At 41.6% G+C, this 19,537-nt stretch overlaps 8 protein-coding genes across 8 annotated transcripts; 4 read left to right on the top strand and 4 right to left on the bottom strand.

Moving 5' to 3' along the window:
* Window positions 1-198: 198 nt before the first annotated feature.
* Window positions 199-1,890, top strand: EAE97_005972 (uncharacterized protein; the record flags this gene model as incomplete). The annotated part of the gene is made up of 1 exon (XM_038876485.1): window positions 199-1,890. The coding sequence occupies one exon, from the start codon at window positions 199-201 to the stop codon at window positions 1,888-1,890; it is 1,692 nt and encodes a 563-aa protein (XP_038732961.1).
* A 516-nt stretch (window positions 1,891-2,406) lies between these two features.
* Window positions 2,407-3,621, bottom strand: EAE97_005971 (uncharacterized protein; the record flags this gene model as incomplete). Its single annotated transcript, XM_038876484.1, has 1 exon — window positions 2,407-3,621. The coding sequence occupies one exon, from the start codon at window positions 3,619-3,621 to the stop codon at window positions 2,407-2,409; it is 1,215 nt and encodes a 404-aa protein (XP_038732960.1).
* Window positions 3,622-4,574: 953 nt separating this feature from the next.
* Window positions 4,575-5,692, bottom strand: EAE97_005970 (uncharacterized protein; the record flags this gene model as incomplete). Its single annotated transcript, XM_038876483.1, has 2 exons — window positions 4,575-5,354; window positions 5,417-5,692. 2 exons carry the CDS (start codon window positions 5,690-5,692, stop codon window positions 4,575-4,577), a joined length of 1,056 nt encoding a protein of 351 aa, XP_038732959.1.
* Window positions 5,693-7,142: 1,450 nt separating this feature from the next.
* On the bottom strand, window positions 7,143-8,317 carry EAE97_005969 (uncharacterized protein; the record flags this gene model as incomplete). The annotated part of the gene is made up of 2 exons (XM_038876482.1): window positions 7,143-8,228; window positions 8,282-8,317. 2 exons carry the CDS (start codon window positions 8,315-8,317, stop codon window positions 7,143-7,145), a joined length of 1,122 nt encoding a protein of 373 aa, XP_038732958.1.
* A 3,656-nt stretch (window positions 8,318-11,973) lies between these two features.
* EAE97_005968 (uncharacterized protein) lies at window positions 11,974-13,075 on the top strand (the record flags this gene model as incomplete). Its single annotated transcript, XM_038876481.1, has 3 exons — window positions 11,974-12,234; window positions 12,300-12,980; window positions 13,049-13,075. The coding sequence occupies 3 exons, from the start codon at window positions 11,974-11,976 to the stop codon at window positions 13,073-13,075; spliced, it is 969 nt and encodes a 322-aa protein (XP_038732957.1).
* Window positions 13,076-14,335: 1,260 nt separating this feature from the next.
* On the top strand, window positions 14,336-15,059 carry EAE97_005967 (uncharacterized protein; the record flags this gene model as incomplete). Its single annotated transcript, XM_038876480.1, has 2 exons — window positions 14,336-14,944; window positions 15,033-15,059. The coding sequence occupies 2 exons, from the start codon at window positions 14,336-14,338 to the stop codon at window positions 15,057-15,059; spliced, it is 636 nt and encodes a 211-aa protein (XP_038732956.1).
* A 949-nt stretch (window positions 15,060-16,008) lies between these two features.
* EAE97_005966 (uncharacterized protein) lies at window positions 16,009-17,722 on the top strand. The gene is made up of 4 exons (XM_038876479.1): window positions 16,009-16,215; window positions 16,267-16,529; window positions 16,839-17,486; window positions 17,550-17,722. Exons 2-4 carry the CDS (start codon window positions 16,275-16,277, stop codon window positions 17,574-17,576), a joined length of 930 nt encoding a protein of 309 aa, XP_038732955.1. The 5' UTR covers window positions 16,009-16,215; window positions 16,267-16,274; the 3' UTR covers window positions 17,577-17,722.
* Window positions 17,723-17,984: 262 nt separating this feature from the next.
* EAE97_005965 (uncharacterized protein) lies at window positions 17,985-18,918 on the bottom strand (the record flags this gene model as incomplete). Its single annotated transcript, XM_038876478.1, has 3 exons — window positions 17,985-18,317; window positions 18,506-18,628; window positions 18,757-18,918. 3 exons carry the CDS (start codon window positions 18,916-18,918, stop codon window positions 17,985-17,987), a joined length of 618 nt encoding a protein of 205 aa, XP_038732954.1.
* Between the last annotated feature and the right edge of the window lie 619 nt (window positions 18,919-19,537).

The raw sequence follows: 19,537 nt of genomic DNA, 5'->3' as shown, positions 1-19,537 counted from the left end.
AGGAATATTTCATCCCAACATTCACTTTAATTGTCATAACTAATCTCAAAACATTAAAAAATTGACCGAAGTCCACAAACCTAAGGCGCGCTTCCAAATTTTATTTGCGTTCTCGTTAAAACTCATATATATTCACCTCACCTCTTCGCGTTTTTCAACCACAACAACATCAACAACGATTGTCAATCAATCAACACAATGGCAAATCACGATTTAATAGCAAATCCCCTTGCAGTTCGCAATCCAAACCCTCTCAGTCTCATTCCATACTCTGTCGCTACTGGATCTTACTTTGAAGAAAGTAAAGATGTTTATCTCACTTACGCCAATATTTACCCACACACCCACGTTCCTGGCATTCCTTCACCTTACAGTCAAGAACAACTTGAACGACGCGCTCTCTATATCACGGGTATTCCACCAGAATGGTCAACTCCAACTTTTCGCTCAATATTCGAGCTTTATGGAGTCGTCGAAAAATGTCCTATGATCTTCGATCTAGCATCCAAATCTACCTTTCGCTTTGTGATTATGAGAAATACGGAAGATTGCCTCAAGGCCAAAGATTCAATTCACGGTTTTGTGTTCGATAATAATACGATTTACACAACCGAGGCATTGCCTTCAAGCTCATTGTTGAGACTCTATAATTTAGGTCTGGATGAGTTGGGGTTGAACGTCGATGAGTGCTTGAATATCTTGGAAAACAATCGAGTCGTTGAGGATTTTGAAGTGGGTGATTTGGATGCTACACATCGAAATGTCCCACTCAATACACAATACGTCTATACCAGTGGCACTCTTGATCAAGCATCAACCATGCATGGTCATCCATCTCCTCGAACCAAATTGCCTATCGTCAAGATCCGAGCAGCAGACTCTGAAACCGAAGTCGAGTTTCCACCCCCGAATATGGTTCGCAAAAATAGACCTGCACCTTTAAACCTCGTCGGAGCAAACAACATAACATGTCGTCGCATCTCGCCTCTCTTACCCCCTCAATCACCATTCCCAACTCAAACACACTTCGATTCCATCTCCGAAAACTCTGCATCCAGTCCCTCAGACTCCCTCACCCCCACAACCACCCAAACCGCCTTCAAAACCCAAGTCTCAACCTGGGCCGCCATCGTCAGCAGCGCCTCCCCCAACCATCGAAACGTCGACTTACACCCCTCCACCCCCCGCTCAGGCCGTCGTCTCAACAGCATCGGACGCATCCCCTCCCTCCCCGCCTGCAAACCCATGATCCACGAAGCCCTCTCCCAACAAGCCCGCGTCGTCCTCATCCTCAACATCCCCTCCACCATGACCCTCTCCGACATCTCCAACGCCATCCACGAAGGCCCCGTCGTCTGCATCCGCTTCGGCATCGATTCCGACACCGGGAAACGCTTCTCCGGTATCGTGTTCCAGCATGCATCCGACGCGCAATCTTTTTTCTCCGTGCTCCTCGCAGAACGAGAAGCTCAATCCCCGAATCGTTTTAGATTTATCGCGGATTGTGTGCGCGGCGAACCGTTTCCGATTAATGACGATATCATCTCTATGAGCGCACCTACTTTCGCCTCACGCAGATTGACAATCGTAAAGAAAGCATTCTTTTTTGCATTCACGGGACGCAATCTTCAAACACTGTGTGAGAAGGAAGTTGGGCGGGAAAATGTACAATTGGTATTTGTGTATAATGGGGGGAATGCGACGGTGGTTTTTGCAGAGGTGAACGCGGCGAGAAAGATGAAGAGTAGACTTGAGAGGTTGAGAGAGGGGGCCGGGAAGGTGGGAGGTACGAGTAGTATTTATGAGGGGTTGCAGGTTACTTTTAGTAAGGATCCGTGTGAGTTGGAGGGGGGCTTGAATTTGCAGGCTGCGGATGGGTACTGTGCTTAAGGGATAAGTTGGTGGGGAGTGAGAGTGATCTATCTGGCAGAGGGGCTTCCAACTGAAAGTTTGCTTTGCTGAATAACCTTCCTTCCGCACTGTTTGCTTGGTTTCAAATCGACTCGCTCGATGGTTGTGATCACTACATTTTTCACATTTGTCCAAATTGTCTTCTTCAAGTGGAAGATTGATTATTGCAATATAATTGAGTCGCTTAGGCATTTTCTGTTTCTTTCATTTTGTATTTTGTGATCGAGCCATGGATGCAAATCTTTCGATGGAAGGATGCTGACATCCATGGTAGATATCTCGTTTTTCTTTTCTCTAATAAACTCTCCTTCTTTTTCAAGCATCTAGTAAGACCTGGTATCATATTACCACGGATCACCTTCCATGGCACCCCTAATTAGTTTTCTTTAACAATGAAAGACTATTCAAATCCCAACCAAACGCCTATTCATGCAACTGATATCCGTGTCCAAATCGTACAAATACCTACTTATACAAAAATTTCCCAATGATAACCTATCCAAATACCTTTTGCCAAAGTGAGACAGGAGGCCTCCTTCCATAAACATGATTTATACAAGCATCCTCATGACCAAATGTTCCCGACCTACTATGTCTCTGACCACTTCCCCAAACATTAATAGGCAATATACCCAAACCCCTCAAATTTTCTTCAACGGCATTTCTGTCATTGAAATCCTTAGCCGAAAACCAATAAGGAAATCTTAAAGCGCGAAATTTCTTCCACGTAACTCTTCTCTCCAATCCTGCATCCATATCTCGTACTTTGTGTACCTCTTTCAAATTCTCGGTCAACATCTCCAAGACAATATCGGTTAACATGGCACCCCCACAAACTTCCCCGGATTCCTTTGAATCGACTTCTTCTCCAAAAATAGAGGCCATAGAAGAATGTGAAACACATCTCACGATCGCTTTTCTCAATAGCGGATCGAATCTTGCCGGTGCCCACATGGCATAAGTAGCAAAACTAAATGTCCTCGACCAACCCCATTTTTCTCGGATATGAGGCGCCATATATGGTTCATCGATATCGATTCCCAACACTAAACTTATGGGGCTGGATCGCTCTCGCTGTTCGACATATCTCCCTGTTGAATTCGGATATCGTCGAGGCAAGGATAGAGAAGGATGCTCGATAGAATCCATATCGAAACATTCTTGAATGCCCATTCGAGGCCAAATATCCGGTTCCAAGTAAAAGCCCCCATGATACCAAAGTAATAGCCATCTAAACAAATCGACTTCGAGTTCTGGATGTGCGGAAAGAGTTTGAGAAATCGAAGGTATGGAGCGAAAATATGGGAGGATATCTGGGCCGGGTGATGCGGTATATTGTTTTATCTCCCACTTTGGGTTTTTGGTCGCCCATTCTTGTGTCCAGCCTTTCCAATTAGGCGCTTCAGCTGCGGAAGTGATTTGCCATATTTTTTTAGGCGCTCGAATGTCCTTTTCAAGCTCGAGAAGGGAAGATATAATGCTTTCTTCGATCTCGATCAATTGCTTCTCCAGATTGGCTTCATGTGTGCGATTTGCATGGAGTCGGTAGGGTGAGGCATGTTCGTATACTGGTGTATCGAGATGTTCATTTAGAGGTTCTTTCGGGGATTCGCGGGGGAATCGAGATTTAAAGAGAATGGTAATGAGAAATAAGAGAAAGATTGTGTATAGAAGAGTTCGACATCTGCGAGGATGCGGCAGATGTGACATTCTTGAATTCTGGCATGATGCGAGTATAAGAGATGTAAGAGAAGAGAAGAAAGATATATATAAATGAGGGAAAGGGGGTCAGACGTTTGGATTGTTCGAGATTTGACGTCGCAAGATGTAATGTGGGGCAGACTAATGTTTCTATTTTTGGATTCGTGGGGGTTAGATTTGCGGAAGATCACGACATCGACGTCGACTCAATTGATAATTGTGGATATTGAGGATATAAAGTTCTCTAAAAATTCGAAATGATATGGAATCTTTTCAAATGAAATTGTTCATTTTGGTTCTTCAACAACCATATTGATTAGTTGAAATCAATTCTCATCGTGCTGTGTATCAGCGTCTGGAATTGCTACTAGCGAAGGTAGATTATTGATTCCACTGACGTCCCGGTTTTTCGAGGAGAACGTTCCTTGAATTTGCGACAACGAGTATCAGTATACTTACTCTCTCTTATTCCTCCCGCAAATCGCTTGGTGCACAAGGATAAGCGCGCGAAGAGATGGCTGGTATACCATTATTTACATCCACTAACCAGGGCTCGATATCTCCGTCATACTACTATCGCCTTCTCCAATCGCCAATATCCCAACCCCAAGGGATATCTTGATATTTGTTACTACACGAAAAATGTTTCACAGTATTTTGGGGCTGTTTAGACTTTAATTTCTATCAAATATCTATCTTGAATCGAGCTTTCCCAAACCTTTGAGATTTCCATGGCTCAAGAGACCGCAATCTGCTTCACAGCCAGATAGAACAATATCACTTGCAAGCCCCTTTTTCCTTAAATTATTGTTATATTCTAGAAAGAGTATTATAGAAGTTGACCCCATATACTCTAAACGCTGTTTATCATTCATGATTCTCCAAATCTCGACAATATATGGCCAAAATAAGACGCTATATTCCAAAATGTGGAAAAATATTGACATCGACACTTTGGATCTTTACCAGTCCACACTTTCCCGATCCCAGGGAAGATCTTCATCCCGAATTTTGGCACAAAAGAAGCCCCTTTTGTTACTCTGTGTGCCAGGGCTTCTTTCCTCGCCGACACGACCTAAAGTTCCGTCAAGAGTCAAGTTGCTTGATAATAAAGTTAGAAAATTTTGATACCACTCCATATTGATATTCTTTAACTTTTTAGCTTCCAAACGCCTCATCACTTCTCGGTAATAGGTAGCACTCTGGTACTCTAGTACATCATCCATCATACCACGTTTCACCATCAACATTCTTCGCCATTCCCTCGAGTCTTTCCTAAAAAAATCGATGCCACAATCAATGGAATTCCGTATATAGTCAACACTATGGAGTGCTTTACGGAAACAAGATTTGATATCTTCGTCGTCGTCGAACTTTAATTGCCAATGTTCTTTGCCAGCGGTACTTTTTGCCTTTGAAACTTCGTAAACTAAGCACTCCCGGAAGAGAATAGGGTGGTGTAGCTGTTTAGCGATTCGAATCAAAGAGTCACTGTTCTGACAGATCGTACCAGTAAATCCGGGACTTCTGTGAAATGCGGAATCCAGAGTATGTGAAAGGGCCGGACGCGCACACAAGGATTCTGCCGAGCGGACGATGTCATTGAAACTTTCAAAGTCGCGAATGAGGTATGGTCTATTGTAAAAAGCGAAGAGTACGGCTTCGAAAGCACGCCTTTCTCCTTCTTCAGTTTGCCCGGCTCTTAGTTTGTTTGTGTTCGTGAGGTTATCGAAATTTGATGTCTACGATATGTTAGTGTTCATCGTCTAGACAAGCATCTTCATTCTTGGATTGGTGTGTGTACCGATTTGATTAACTCCATAAGCCAAAATCCATCTTCATCAACTACAGAGGTAAAATCATAAAGCAACTTTCCTGTTGGAACTGCATGGTTCCCTCCCCATTCTAAAGCTGACCGAAAATATTTGGAATGTAGTTTGAGGATGATGGAGTGAGCATAATACACTTGGCCGAAGACATTCAGACGGACGTCATTCACAAAGCCTGGTTGGTGAAGTGTAATAGGCTCGGTTATCTTGTTGCCATCGGCATCAGGCTTTTGTGGAATTGGAAAACTCATGATGACCGATAATAGGTAGTGAAATTGAGGTAAATCTTCAAATTTAGGAATGAAATATGTAAAGGAATTTGAGAGTGTCTTTTGCAGAGTTTTTGTTGAGTGCTCAGTAAATTTCGAAGGGCTCAATCTCTTTTTATCTACCTTTGAATTTCTATCTGGACTGGGCTAATCACTTGACGGGTGCCAAATACCTCTAGTCATCGCGCTACACATTAGTTTTCTGAACCAGTCTCGACCAGCGATGCGCTAAGTTTAGTGCAGGGCATACCACTTCGAATTCGAGAAGAGTTCTGAACTTGGGTAATCTTCTAGAATCGCTATTCTCTAAATTCATCAATTCCATTATCTACAATGTTCTCAGTCAAGATGTCTTTCACGGACCTCAGTGTGACTCTCTGTTAGCCGAGATGTTTTAGAATCTTTGAGAAAATCTCTATGAGGGCTGTTTTCGAAATTTTTTTCAGTGACGTTTGAAGAAACCGCATAATTAGCGTTTCATTTTCTGCGGGGCTGACGTGTATATTAGATCAAGAAATACTACAGTTTCAATCACGGCAGACTTGACGCCACTGATAATGTGTTTAAGATAGACTCCCAACATGTTTGTCTTAGCTATGTTTTTCTTTTCTTTGCTGTTACTTCATAGAAAGTATCCCCTACGACCAATAGCCACTATCTGAGTTTGTGTTTCCTCCTATTATAAAGAATCCATGATGCTCGTGAAAGCCATTCGCCATGGATTACGGACACCAAATTCTCTCCCCAAATGACCATTATCCTACAAAAATGACGACAATCAACCTGGGATATTGCGGTTTGGATGTAACAGATATATTCAAAATATGGAAAATAGGACGACCAAGTACCAGATTAAGCATTTTGCGGGGTGAACTACTTATACAAGTACATACAAGCTTGTCAGGATCAAAGCTGTACTATAGACCCGTAAGATATGCAATAATACTTTTGGAGAACAGAAAGTGATCCTTGATTGGTTTGTAACCTATTACGCAATAATTTGGTAGCTTATAGTCTATAATCTAGTCTAGTTATTATCCTATGCTAGATCTGGTAGTACGGTGCCCATGAAAGCTATTTTCCCTGTCATTGTATTGCCTAAAGGGGAATGAGTAGATTTGAGACTTAGAAATTGAAATTAGTTATGCCTATGCATCTAGTATTCCAATCGCTTGAATGTACTTCATTCAATTTCTATCGAAGGCTTCGCTCAATTTTAACTCTTCAAACTGGATTATCATTTTTGCATGATAGGGACCTATACGCATTGAATCTATCGCTAATACTCCCACAACTCCGGTTAAACCCGCTGATGGCAAGATTCCTATTTGGAGCACAAACGTACAACATGCTGACCATCTTCTTCTTGGAGCCGCCCAAAACCCGATACAATTGGTAAATATCAATGGCAAGAACATGACCAACGCTAGTATTATATATTTCGCGATATGTCAGACCAGATCGAACTGACAAAGCGCTCAAGACCTCCCTCAGAAACTCTAAAATTTTCCCCAAAAGATAGACCAGAATTCTTCAACAAAGAAAGTTCCTCTGGGTCCAACTTATAGAAATATCTTGGTTTACCAATGTAGCCAATATCCACAGTGAAGATGTTGCCATGCGGTGCTTCTTTGCTATTCTTTACCAATTCATGAGAAGTATCACTCATCGGCAAAACTCCATCACTTTTAAAGTTTCTTTTTGTAAGGATAACCAACTCGTTGCCGATGAATTGCAAGTCGATAGGTTCATGAGGATATGGCAAATGAACTTCTCCCACAATCTCACTCTGTGGGCTTATCTTGATAATTCTTGAGGTCCCAGCTACTGCGCACCACATATGATCTTTTGAATCTATCGCAAAAGCCATTGGATATTCCTTGGGATTTTCGAATTCATAAAATAGCCTGTGTTTGTCCATTTTAATGATGCCTGTCTCGATATCAAAGTCGTAAGCAAGTATGCAGTTATTTCGCGCCATCTCATGGATGTATATGGTTCGGTCATCCAAGCTCCAACATATTCCACTGAAACGCTGGGTACTCACGTATCGAGGATTGGCTGGTTTCCAGTCCTTATCAAGGTGAAAGAGTTGGCCAGAGGAGTTTATTCCCTTACAAGTCATCAACCAAACTCTCCCCTCGCAATCCACGATGCCCCCAGTGTAACGTATCTTGTTGGGTATTTCCATGTCTGACTGGGATTCTGGTGAGAATCCTTCAGAAACAACTCGAGAATCTCTCTCTCCTGGAGAATTATAATTTCCTACGAAGCCGAGCTTCTCCTTAGTGGCAACAAAGAGTGTGTTTGGGTATCCAAGAACATCGGCACAAAACAATGTTTCAAATGGTGTTATTAAAATTCTATAACAGATCGACTCAATGTTCTCTCCGCGGAGCTTGTACAGCATTCCTTCCAGTGTGCCTATGATATGTATCCTATTCGAAGCTATCAAGTGGATGGTTTGGTCTTCACCGACGAATATTTTCTTAAAGTCTAGATTCCTGGGAAGTAATGGCTATATGAATGTCAATCAGATAATCAATCGATTTCAAAATTCTCACTACTTACTCCTACCGCAGACAATGTGATTACTGAGCTGGACATTTTGGGTTAAGTCTGATGAAAATTGTACTATTTCTGGCTTATTCGGAGTAGAATGTATGTTTGATAATGAATGCAATGTATCTGACAGTGATGTTTTCGTATTGGAAAAGAATTACGACGGTGCGGGTCGAGCGATATGTAGATTTGGTACGTATATAGAAAGAGCGATAAATTAGCGTTGCTTCAAGATAAAATCAAATCATGCTATATGCACCTTCTTCATGAAGAATCGCGAAAAGGAAACTGTGACTCCATTGACGATATGAAGCTTTCCAACACTCTTTGATGTGATAATTTAGACTGAGAGAAGAGGAAACTCCTGAGGCTCAGATACTCATAGCGATAGGGTAAGGGTCAACCAATCAAAAGTCTTGAAGCACAGAAGCTTAAACGTTTCAAGTTTGGAAAGAAGCATGCCAAGGGGCGCAAGTTAGTCTTTCCATTGCAATATCTTCATGTGTTAACATCGGGCATTAATTGCCTAGTTTGATGTCATATCGATCAAGAATTAGTTTACAGGAAATCGATTTTCGTCCAAACATGCGCTTCCAAAAATCACATGCCCGCAAGTGATCAGAAGAGTATTCCTTTCAAAATCTGATAACTGGCAAATCGCCTGAATTCGCAAACTTGGGGAACCTCCCCAGCTAATATTGATTTGAAGAGAGCTGGCGATTGTGGTGATGGAACCTTAGATCAAGAGCTGGAATGGAAGCGCATTATTTATACCAATAAAGACCGGTGTTTGGAATTAGTCTTGCGCCTGTCGTGTACATATCCGACCAAAGGAATGTATTAGAGTAGGAGAGATCACTCGCAGGACCCACCGAAGGAAGTTTAAGTAGACGTGTGTGATAAGATGAGGACTCTAAGTCATAAATGAGGTTATCTAAGTTGAATAGCATGCACGCAAGCTGTGAGTCTGACATTGACGCGACTTCCTATTTCTCCGTCTTCGCTTCATAACATCGCCTTAGTCATAAGAGTGTAATCTCCTATCCGTCTTTTCTTCTTGCTCTTTGGAATTCGAACTCATAAAAAATGAGGCCAAGAAAAGAGTAGAACAACGCTCGAAAATTCATCAAACCATCAACCCAAGTCAGAAGGTTGTAAATACTGAAACACATAATATAGTATAGAAAGAAAAACCATCAAACGATCATGCCTGTGCTTTCTTCTCTCGCCTATTGTCAGATGACACTACAATAGATTTTTGAAAGAGGGTACGGAAACCCTGCTAATCATTCAGAAGGGTTTTTCTAGCCCTGCTATTATTCAAGTGAATCAACAATAGCTACCACTAAATGTTGCCGTACTGGATATAAACCATCTGTAACAAACTCAGAAATATGCTAATATTTAAGCTTAACTACTCCACCTTCTCGCAAACAATGTTCTCTTCCATCTTTACAATAACAAAGATATCATCAGTTTTGTCCCCATCAATTCAAATCGTCAAAGGAATAGCAGCATTATTACACACATGTAATCTTCACAATTCATCCAGCCAAAAAGAGAAAGCTTGAATACGAAGAGTACGGACCAGCATCCCCAACCGTTCATACCTTCCATTTGCCCGGTCATAAAGTCGATGTTAAACTAAGTATTTTTGATGGACTGCAGCTCCATGTTCACTCGGTGATTTTGAAGCTCCATAGTGCTTTCTTCCGAAGGTTTCTAGATTCACCTGGGAGGGATGACAAAGATGAAAACACTGGAGGTTTCAAATATGAATGGGTAACAGTCTACGACGATGATAGAAGCTGGAGTTTGTTTGACGCCAGGAATATAAAAGTAGGTTTTTGGAATTTCGCGAATGGACTGGCTGACTGACTTTTCACACGTAGCATGACAACCCAAGCTTGAATTTGATGCCAAGACAAATCAAACGTACCCAAAAACTACATGAAACAGCATTTATAAACTTGGTTGGGATTTTCTACGAAAAGTTATGGGTAATCAAAAATACCGAGGCTTTGCAGCTACTCACCGAATTGGCCGATTATTATTAGTGACATATTGAAGAACGAACTCATCTTCAACAAGTCTTTACGGGCTGGGGATATTGTATTTCCTGGAAAGGCACCTAACGATGTTCAGTCATATTTTCTGTGTGCAGAGATCAAGGACGAGGATCTACTGGTAAGCAATTTTATTATTACCTAAATAGATTTTCAGTAGGCCTGTATGGCCTTCTGTCCAAGAACTGCGACGATTTTGTGCTTTGGAGGTTTTTGAAACACTAACATTATGATATCAGTGGGATCTTAACCAAACCGATTGGTGAGAAAAGTTTTCGATGGGGCTGTAATTATGTTGAGCATAATGCGTTGAAAGGCCTGATCAAGCTGTTTTTTTTACAGCCGTGTTTGTGCTGGAGAAAAGGTGTGATCACAGTTTGATCACTGAAGTGTTATAATAGGTAGCTGTGCTCGCAAAAGCACATAACATCTACACGCAGAGGTTTCCGCAGAGTGTGATAGTTATCAGATCATAGAAAAGGGTCTTGCTCTTTTCACTGATTATTTGGTCATATAAACGGTCATGCCGCTTATACTCTTATCAACTAAGATGATAGAGTATCCAAGAATAACACTATGCAAGACAATCTGCAAAGATAGTTTGCGTGATCAAAATATACGCAAATGCTCTCCTGGTGATAAGTCTGTGTGAATGAAGACATGGGGAAATTCCAATCCTGCTCAGATGTCAATGACCAATCAAGTATGTATGTATGCGGATGTCAGCTGTACAGAGTTGCGTTCTTCGCAAGCTTCGGTTTGGCTGTAGATGCTGGCTGCGTGAGTGCAAGTGATGATTGAATAGAGGAAGGAAAGTCTTCAAATTAGACAGACAAGCATTGCAGAGACTTGAACACAAGACGATTCCTTTGGAATCATATTGGATGCCATTCGATCTCCTGGTATCTACACGCTCGATACTACAGATAAAGTGAAATGTCCCTTAAAGACCCAAGAAATAAGACAATATACGCCAATGTCCTAATATGCACGCAATTCATATTCAAATTATTTGCGTTTTGGTAAATTAATGTTCTGCCAAATTTGAAAAGTGAATTTGTTCTGGGAATGCGATATTGTGATTGTGTGGATTGCCGTAAAAGGAAAGAAGTTAGAAAATGTTAATATTTTGAACAAAAGCCCAGAGAAGTAGGAAGCCGCCTTCATCTACCCCCTCGGTGATCATGTTCAAAAACTCTGCCGCGGGGTATATGCCATAACTTCGATATTTATAAAAGCAGCTTCCCTAGCGGGGGCACTGGTAGCATTACATTCAGGGTCAGAAGCATGGAGGCGCAGTTCTTTCTTACTGCCCTCTGATCCAAGTTAATATATAGAAATGAATCATTCGAATCAGCATTTTGGGGAGTTATTATTAGTAGTGAATGTCTACTGAACAATTAGACTGATACAGTGACCGGGAAAACATATTATACGCTCGTTTAGTATCAGCAGCCGTACGTCTCCACCACCCCGGCTAAATTGGCGAAACTAGCGCCCCTAGGCTTATTTAATTCATCTTCCTCTCCTTCAAGACTCTTTCTGTCAAATATTTAACACTCATAGTCTTTACTTCAGAATTCATTTACCCTAACAGCAACGAATTCATACTATTATAGTCGAACAGGAGCAATCATGGATCAGACTCATAGACTATCCCCAAAACTTAAGGTGTTTTCAATTCCGGATCAGAAACCTGATACCAGATTTGTTCTGTTCGATGAAACAGAAATTCACCTACACTCTACAGTCCTGAAACTACACTCAGCATTCTTCCGCAAGTTTCTTGACTCTCCAGACAAAAAGCTTGCAGAGCCGTCAGCAGAGTTTCGATACGAATGGGTCAGTGAGATTGAGGAGGATGGCGAATGGCACATGGTTGAAAAATCCCACGCGGTAGGTTCACTAAATCTTCAAGATTGTTTAGTCTTGAATGACAACTAACGTTGACCAAAATTCAGAAGGCAAATAATAATGTCCTATCGGAAAATACATTCTGGGATATGGAGGTCCTGGTCTTCATTGAGATGCTCAACGCACTATACCGTATTCCATATACGATTTGGGTAACCCGACTGTTCATCGTCACCAAGATGGCAGATTACTATTGTTGTCTTCCGGCAGTCTCACACAATCTCTTCGCTTGTTTCGATCAAAGCAATAATGAATATGTCGCGGAACATGCCGTCAAGCTTCTTGATATTGCCTACAAGCTTCGTCAATCCCTTCTGTTCAAAGATTGCCTCGTTCACGTTGCTGGTTATATGCCTCCTAACTCCGGAAATTATCATTATGTATGCAACAGAGTGATCTATGATGTCATGATGAAAGCACGTAATGAGGTTAATCGACGAGTAGTCGAAGCCCAGAAACGTCTCATGCTATGCACACCAAGCGAAGAACGCTTGAAATTTTTAGGTTACTGTTGGGAGATTGGCTTTGAGGAAACAGAAGGGCAGCTGAGCTTGCCTCGTTACTTCAGACTTCTGTCGGAGCACGACAGCGAATTCGCCAGTGCCCTCTTTGACGTGCTCCAATGCGAGTTACGTTTACCGTGTGAAGTCAGTCACGAAGCGGGTGCCCGTGGTATGAGTGATCAGAATAATTTTTATTGTGCAAGATTGTTGGACAGAGATTTACCAGTATGTAACACCGAGTCCCTTGATTTGAGCACATTTTTCTCTTAAGTTACTGACGCTTATCTGTTTAGTGGGACACGACTGAGACCGACTGGTAAATAACCCATGTTCCTCATCTCCAAGAGATATTGCCTGTACGTATCCCTCATCTTGTCTAGTTCTAGTGGGTAGAACATATGTCAAACGTCACATCGAATTCAACACTAATGAACAAATAGATCTTAAGATTACAGATGTTGAATCTACAACGGAGTATCATTCTTCGATAATATCTCGATATGGTACATGGGAAAGGCAATGATAGTGCGGTCACATCGCTAAGCATTAGCTCATCTGGGCCGTTTGCCGTGTATCTTAAATGATGCCATATATCGTGAACGTAGTATTTAGTCTAGATAGCAATAACAGATAGTGTACCCATTGAACGTTCTTCCGTCGATTTAGATCATGACTTGAACTTTACTTCAATTTTTAGGTACATTGTTCCAAATGCACTTGCAAGTAGGCTGTGAATTGAGTGTTCGCAGAGCGGATGATGAAGCTTGCAGATATTCTTTAGACAGCTTGTGAGTATTTTTATAATTTCTGCGTAGCCACGTCACGAAGTGACTTCTTTCATATCTGGGTAGGCCGTGTTTGCGAAAATGCTCTCGAATAGATGTGGTCTCTTGATTGCAGCATTAATTAGACATCAAGAATTAATGGAACCAATCCTAAGATCTTGACAATCTGAACAATTCTATTAATCTAAATAATCCTAATGACCTTGACAGCCTCAATAACAAAAAACAAACGGCAGATATGTATCAGTCATGTGATTCACTAATAGTGAATATAGGGATTTGAACACGCGAGTACGTCTGCACTGCCGCCATATTAACGACGCTAAGGTTTTCTTCTTCAATTTCCCTTCGCCCCTTTTTCCAAAGTTCAACCAACAAATAACAACGATGGCAGGAGCTGCTTTATCTGATGGAGGCTCAGCACCCCCAAGTACAGATCAAGAAGTTCGAAGTCCCAGGCCAGCTTTTAGATACCCGATTTCGTCTTTTCGAAAAGATAGAAACTCATGCCCACTCACCTTTACTCAAAATGCATTCTGCGTTCTTTCGGAAATTCGTGGATTCTCCGGATAAGATACCTGCAAAAGCTGGAGCAGCCTTTGCGTATGAATGGGTCGATGAGGTCGATGATGATGGATCTGGATGGCATGTTGTTGCTGATAGTAAAGTATGAGATTCAAATGATATGTACCCTCTTATGCATGGTGCAAATATTAACTGGGGTGGATCTAGAAAAAAAGTTAAAAGAAATTATCGGAAGGCATTTCAGAGCCAGCAACAGAAGTTTTTCTCAGCATGCTTAATTGCATTTATCGCATACCATTTGAGATTAATCCAGAGCAATTGATTGAACTTGCGAAGCTTGCAAATTATTATCGTTGTTTGCCAGCAGCGTCAAATAACTTGTATGCTTGTTTCTCCATGAGCCCCAACTTTGACATTCATAAAGCACGCGATCTCATCGAGTCAGCGTACAAGCTCCGTCAGCCCCTATTGTTCAGAGATTGTGTTATCTTCATTGCTGGTACCATGCAACGAATGTCTCCTTTACTGTACCAGGACAAGAATCTCAACACACAACAGGCTCTACAACAGGTACTGATGGCTGTACGGAACAAAATCTTCGAAAATCATCTAGAAGCCCAAGAAGCAATGTATACAAAGGCTGGTTCAAGTCGTGAGTTGTTCAAGACGATGAAAGAGATTAGCATCAAAGTACTGGAACAAGATTTCTTTTGCCAGCCATATTTCTATAGGAAATTGCTTGACCGGGAAGAGGAGTTTTTCGAAGACTTAAATGATGTGCTTTCCGGAAACTTGCAGCTGGATAATTCAGCCATGGCAGGAGTCGGTTATTTCGACTATCATTTTTTCTGCGCAGATTTGAGCGACGAGGACCTGCCAGTAAGCTCATTTAAACTTTTGAACTGAATACTTCACAATATACGAATTAATGTACTTGACTTGCTCTGTACTAACGTTAATCTTGTAGTGGGATACTACCGAAACCGATTGGTAGCTGTTTGATATTCGATCGTCAATGGTTAATCAAGATTCCTCCACTTCGATGGCTCAATGATTCGATAATTACTTAAAAGCGCTACATGAGTGGTCTTGGTGTTAGGTGATGATGGTGATGGTGATGGTGGTGTGAGGTTTGAGTAGCTCTACGTAGGAGAAAACACAGGCCGGAATTGACCCCTGGCAAAGGCCTTCAACAACCCGATTGTTCCATTTCAATTCGGAGAATTCCAGGTTTGAATAGTTTCACGAATGAAGATTGTTCAAGAATTTAGTCCATATTATTGACTTTTGAAATTCTATTATCGATTGATTTATTGTAGAATTTATGAGAGTAAGCAAGTTTGGCCCCTATTTTTTCTATGTAGAGAATGGATACTTAAAATCTTCGTTTCGTTACCTAACTTGGGTTCAGGATATCTGATATAATAGGTAGCAGTCACCATAAAGCTAGCAAGTACGAGTTTTCTATCAGAGAGTTCTCATCTAATCTACCTCTGTCTTCTCGATTACCATGTTTTTGAATACCCTTATGATATCAAAGGCTTTCCGTGGATTGTATCAACCCATTAGATTGAGTAGATTGATCAATATTAATACTCAGAAGTCTTTCTCGTGTGATGCGTAGTCCGGGCAGAAGTGTTTATATATCGCTTAAGGTCCAATTGCAACTGCCAACTTCATTAATCTTACCCAGATCATACACACACTTAGATGCCGAATAGTACCACTGACTCAATTTCTCTGACATACTTCAGCCAAGATGTAGTTGCTGGTTATAATTTCAAGATTTTCAAACGCTTATTCCCTGCAGTGTAACCATAGTAATGTACTAACATGTCATCAACACGTGATGCACCCAATGAGGATGGATTTCCAAGGATTCCTCCGGACACCTGCATTTCCCCGCCTGACGACATATCATCAGCACTTCCATTCTTAACTTCATCTCTTGCTCATCCCTTTCTGATCTCTTTATTTTTTTCAGTCAGATATTCAAAGTGCCGTTCACAGACATTCATACCATATTTGTACCTCAGTCAAAGCTTGCGGGAATCTTTTGGAACTAGAACGTTGCGCAGCCGCGCAAAAATACGCTCATCAGCTTTGGTCGACAATCGATTCAGTCTGTTTCTTTGTTTGTTTGTTTGTTTGTTTGTCTAAAATCGCCCGTTACCTATTATCAAAAGCTTACATCTAGTCAGAAACAAGCATGCCTTCTCCCCAAGTCGTGACATTTTCCTTACCGGGACAGCAGCCCGACACTCGGATCACCATTTTTCAGCTTAAAGAATTGCGAGTTCACGCTAGTATTTTGAAGCTATACTCCGCTTATTTCCGGAAATTTATGGACTCTCCTGACAAGGAATCGGCTTCTCCTAGTGCAATGTGGAAATATGAATGGACTGCAAAGGTTGAGGAAGATGGGAGCTGGTATGTTGTTGATAGAAGAGGTCAGGAATCCAAGGTCAGTTTGATTTACTGGAAGTTTGATATATAGTAGTGAAGATGATAGATTGTTGAAAGGTTTTTGAACAAAGTCCTGTTTGCATGTGCAATCATGGCATTAACCTTATACTAGAATCGCCCCAGTGGATTGAATCCTTGAGATAATTTGGGTCTCCAAACACATTTTCAGTCTCCCATTTATACTTTGTATGTCGAAGAAGATTGCCGTATTGCAATATCTTCGACATGACTTCGAGAGTGTGCCATGCATAGTTCAGACATCCACCGTCAGGCTTATTTGTATCCACTATTCTGACACATGCTACAGAAGCAACGAAGTGCAACTAGTTGTGGTAATCTGGATATTATGGCCTTTGAAAATATCATCATGAGCATGTACCAAAAGCCGTACGAAATTACAAGCACGGAGCATCTGCAAGAGATTACAACCTTGGCCGATTTCTACCGTTGTCTACCTGTGGTGTCAAATTCTCTCTACTCAGCTTTCTTCCGCAGCCCGAAATTTCTTGCCAGTGTATACGATTGTAGGGAGGTATTGCTGGAATTAGCATTCAAACTAAGACATCGCGAACTTTTCAACGACTGTCTCGTTCTGATTTCTGGGTATTGGCCTCCCAACCAGCTACCATTCAAGACAAAAATAGAGGATAAAAGACTTGCAAGGCTGGCTGAGAATGCACATAACCAAGTGGGAACAACCCTTGCGAGAAGTATACAAAACGTACTTATGAAAAAATCCCCACAAGAAGCCGGAAGATTTCTAAATGCTTCGGTATCTGGTACCAAAGACTCACTTGTACAATACCACGTGAGACTGCAGAAGTTTCTTTACCTCTCGGATATCCTAGAAGACATCACCAAGAACAACCTCAAGTTGAATACTTCTGCAGTAGCTGGAGAGGGGGAATATATTCACAACTTCCTTCACATCGAATTGAAGGAGGAAGATATTCCTGTAAGTTTTGAGTGTTAACGGGTATTGATTCATTATTTAAAAACAACGCTGATCTGTTACTAGTGGGATACAACTGAGACTGACTGGTAAGACCGCAAGAATCTGGGTAGGATCTGAATACTCTAGATTGTAGTCCGAACATGAAGTGTTCCTAGTCCTTGATTTTCGTCCACACAATGAAACCATCCTCACACGAAATGCATCCGGAATATTAAATTCAACTCACTCATGAAACTTTTATTTCTTGCTTGTAACCTGTAGAAAGCCGTGTCTCTTTCTTTCTTTTCTCGTTTATGACTTTCTATCCCGACCGCTGCAACTCTAGGCGTGGCCAAAGGTATAAGATTTGTAGCGATAATGGTCGATATTTCACGCATGACTTTAGGGTTGAATCATCACAATTAAACAAATAAGAAGACACACTGGTGGCTCCATTATTCCTAAATGCGCAAGTTTTCATACTACAATAACAACGATTTCATTAATTAACCAACTTCGCTAATTGGTAGCACCCCTCAGCGCCATCGCACCCAGAACCATGATCTCTAATTCTTTCGTCCCATCCACTTTATTCTCAGTTTTTCCACTCACGCCATTCGCACCGCCTTTCTTCGCGCCACCGCCAAGAGCGTTCAACTTGTAAAGTTTCTTCACTCTCGCAATATCCACCATACTCGCTAAAGACTCATCATCAAATGGAACAGGTTCACCTTCAATCACAGACGAAAGATGTTCTGATATTTGAGACGCGGAGGATGCGGGTGCTACTTTGACGACGAGGAGAGAGGTGGTAGTTGGGGTTATACCGAAGCGACGGAAAGATTCTGCAATCTTAGGGGTGTGTTAGTCTATTCGTGGGGGAATTTTGCTGGATGATATATTGATAGTAATGAAGAAAGTGCGCAATAAATGACATTTTGTGTGATTTAGTGTACCTTCAAACGTGACCATGTACTGATCGAGTGTATTATAAGGAAAAGGGTGATAACAAAATAGGAGGGAAGCAGAAGCGAACATACATTATTATTCATACTCAGCGAGAAAACAATCTCCGAATGAATATTTCGACTCTTTAATCTCTCTTCCAATGCATCATTAATCGCTCTATATGCTGCTGCTAAAATATGTAATTTCGAAAGGACCTATCCATTCCCCAATCTAGAGATTAGTCACGTGACAATATTAAAAATGATTCTGATGGTGGGGCAATGGAGGGGTAATGAGTGATTTTTGAGAGAAGAAAGAGAAGGGAAAGAAGAAGAGAACGTACAACGGTCGCGTCGATAAACGCATATTCGAAATCGGTGTTTCCGGTAAGGAGTTGTTGGTGGAGGAAAGAAGCGTTGGTGATGTTGCGGTACAAGGCGATGTGGAGGGTGTGCGATTCGGGGAGATGTTCTAGGGGGATGGTTTGGAGAAGTGCAGGCGCCATGGTTGGGATTCGAGGTGTGAATGATGTGGGAGTTTCTGTTGTGATCTTCGGAAAGGGGGATTGGGGGATTGTTGTTTGGTTGGCTGGAACTGGATTTTGGTCGTTTGCGCATGGAGATGGTGAGTCCGTAATATTCCTGGGGAAATGTGGTTGATCACGTGATATAAGTATGATTAGGGAGCTTGAGGCACCGCTAATAGTGTGGTGATGGTCGCACCTGGTGGCATTTTCACTAAAGATATGAAAGATCTATAGAAATTGCGATATCATGCCAACGTGTGTCACAATTGCTTTCTTTTCCCACCTGTTCGGACTGTTCGCTTTGTTACGACTGAGATACTTGGCTTGGCTCGAGCTTGAGTTTCCAAATTTACGATTCATCGCGATGAGCAGAAGAATTTTTCTGCGAAGAGGAACTTAGATAATTATCGATATTCTTCTTTTAGCTCTCTGTTCCAACTTTCAAGAGAGACGCATTTTTAATACGAAAATAGACGGTCGAAAATGCATTGTGATTGGATGACTATCAACGGAGTGTCTCTTGGCTCAAAGGTTATTTTCGCGCTCCTCGCTAAAGGTGGGTTTATTCCATCAATACGAAGTGCCCGGCGACCTCTTG

This window comes from Botrytis byssoidea (genome assembly GCF_014898295.1).
Source record: "Botrytis byssoidea strain MUCL 94 chromosome Unknown BBYS_010, whole genome shotgun sequence".
Lineage (NCBI taxonomy): Eukaryota > Fungi > Ascomycota > Leotiomycetes > Helotiales > Sclerotiniaceae > Botrytis > Botrytis byssoidea.
This window is presented reverse-complemented; position numbering and strand designations above follow the sequence as displayed.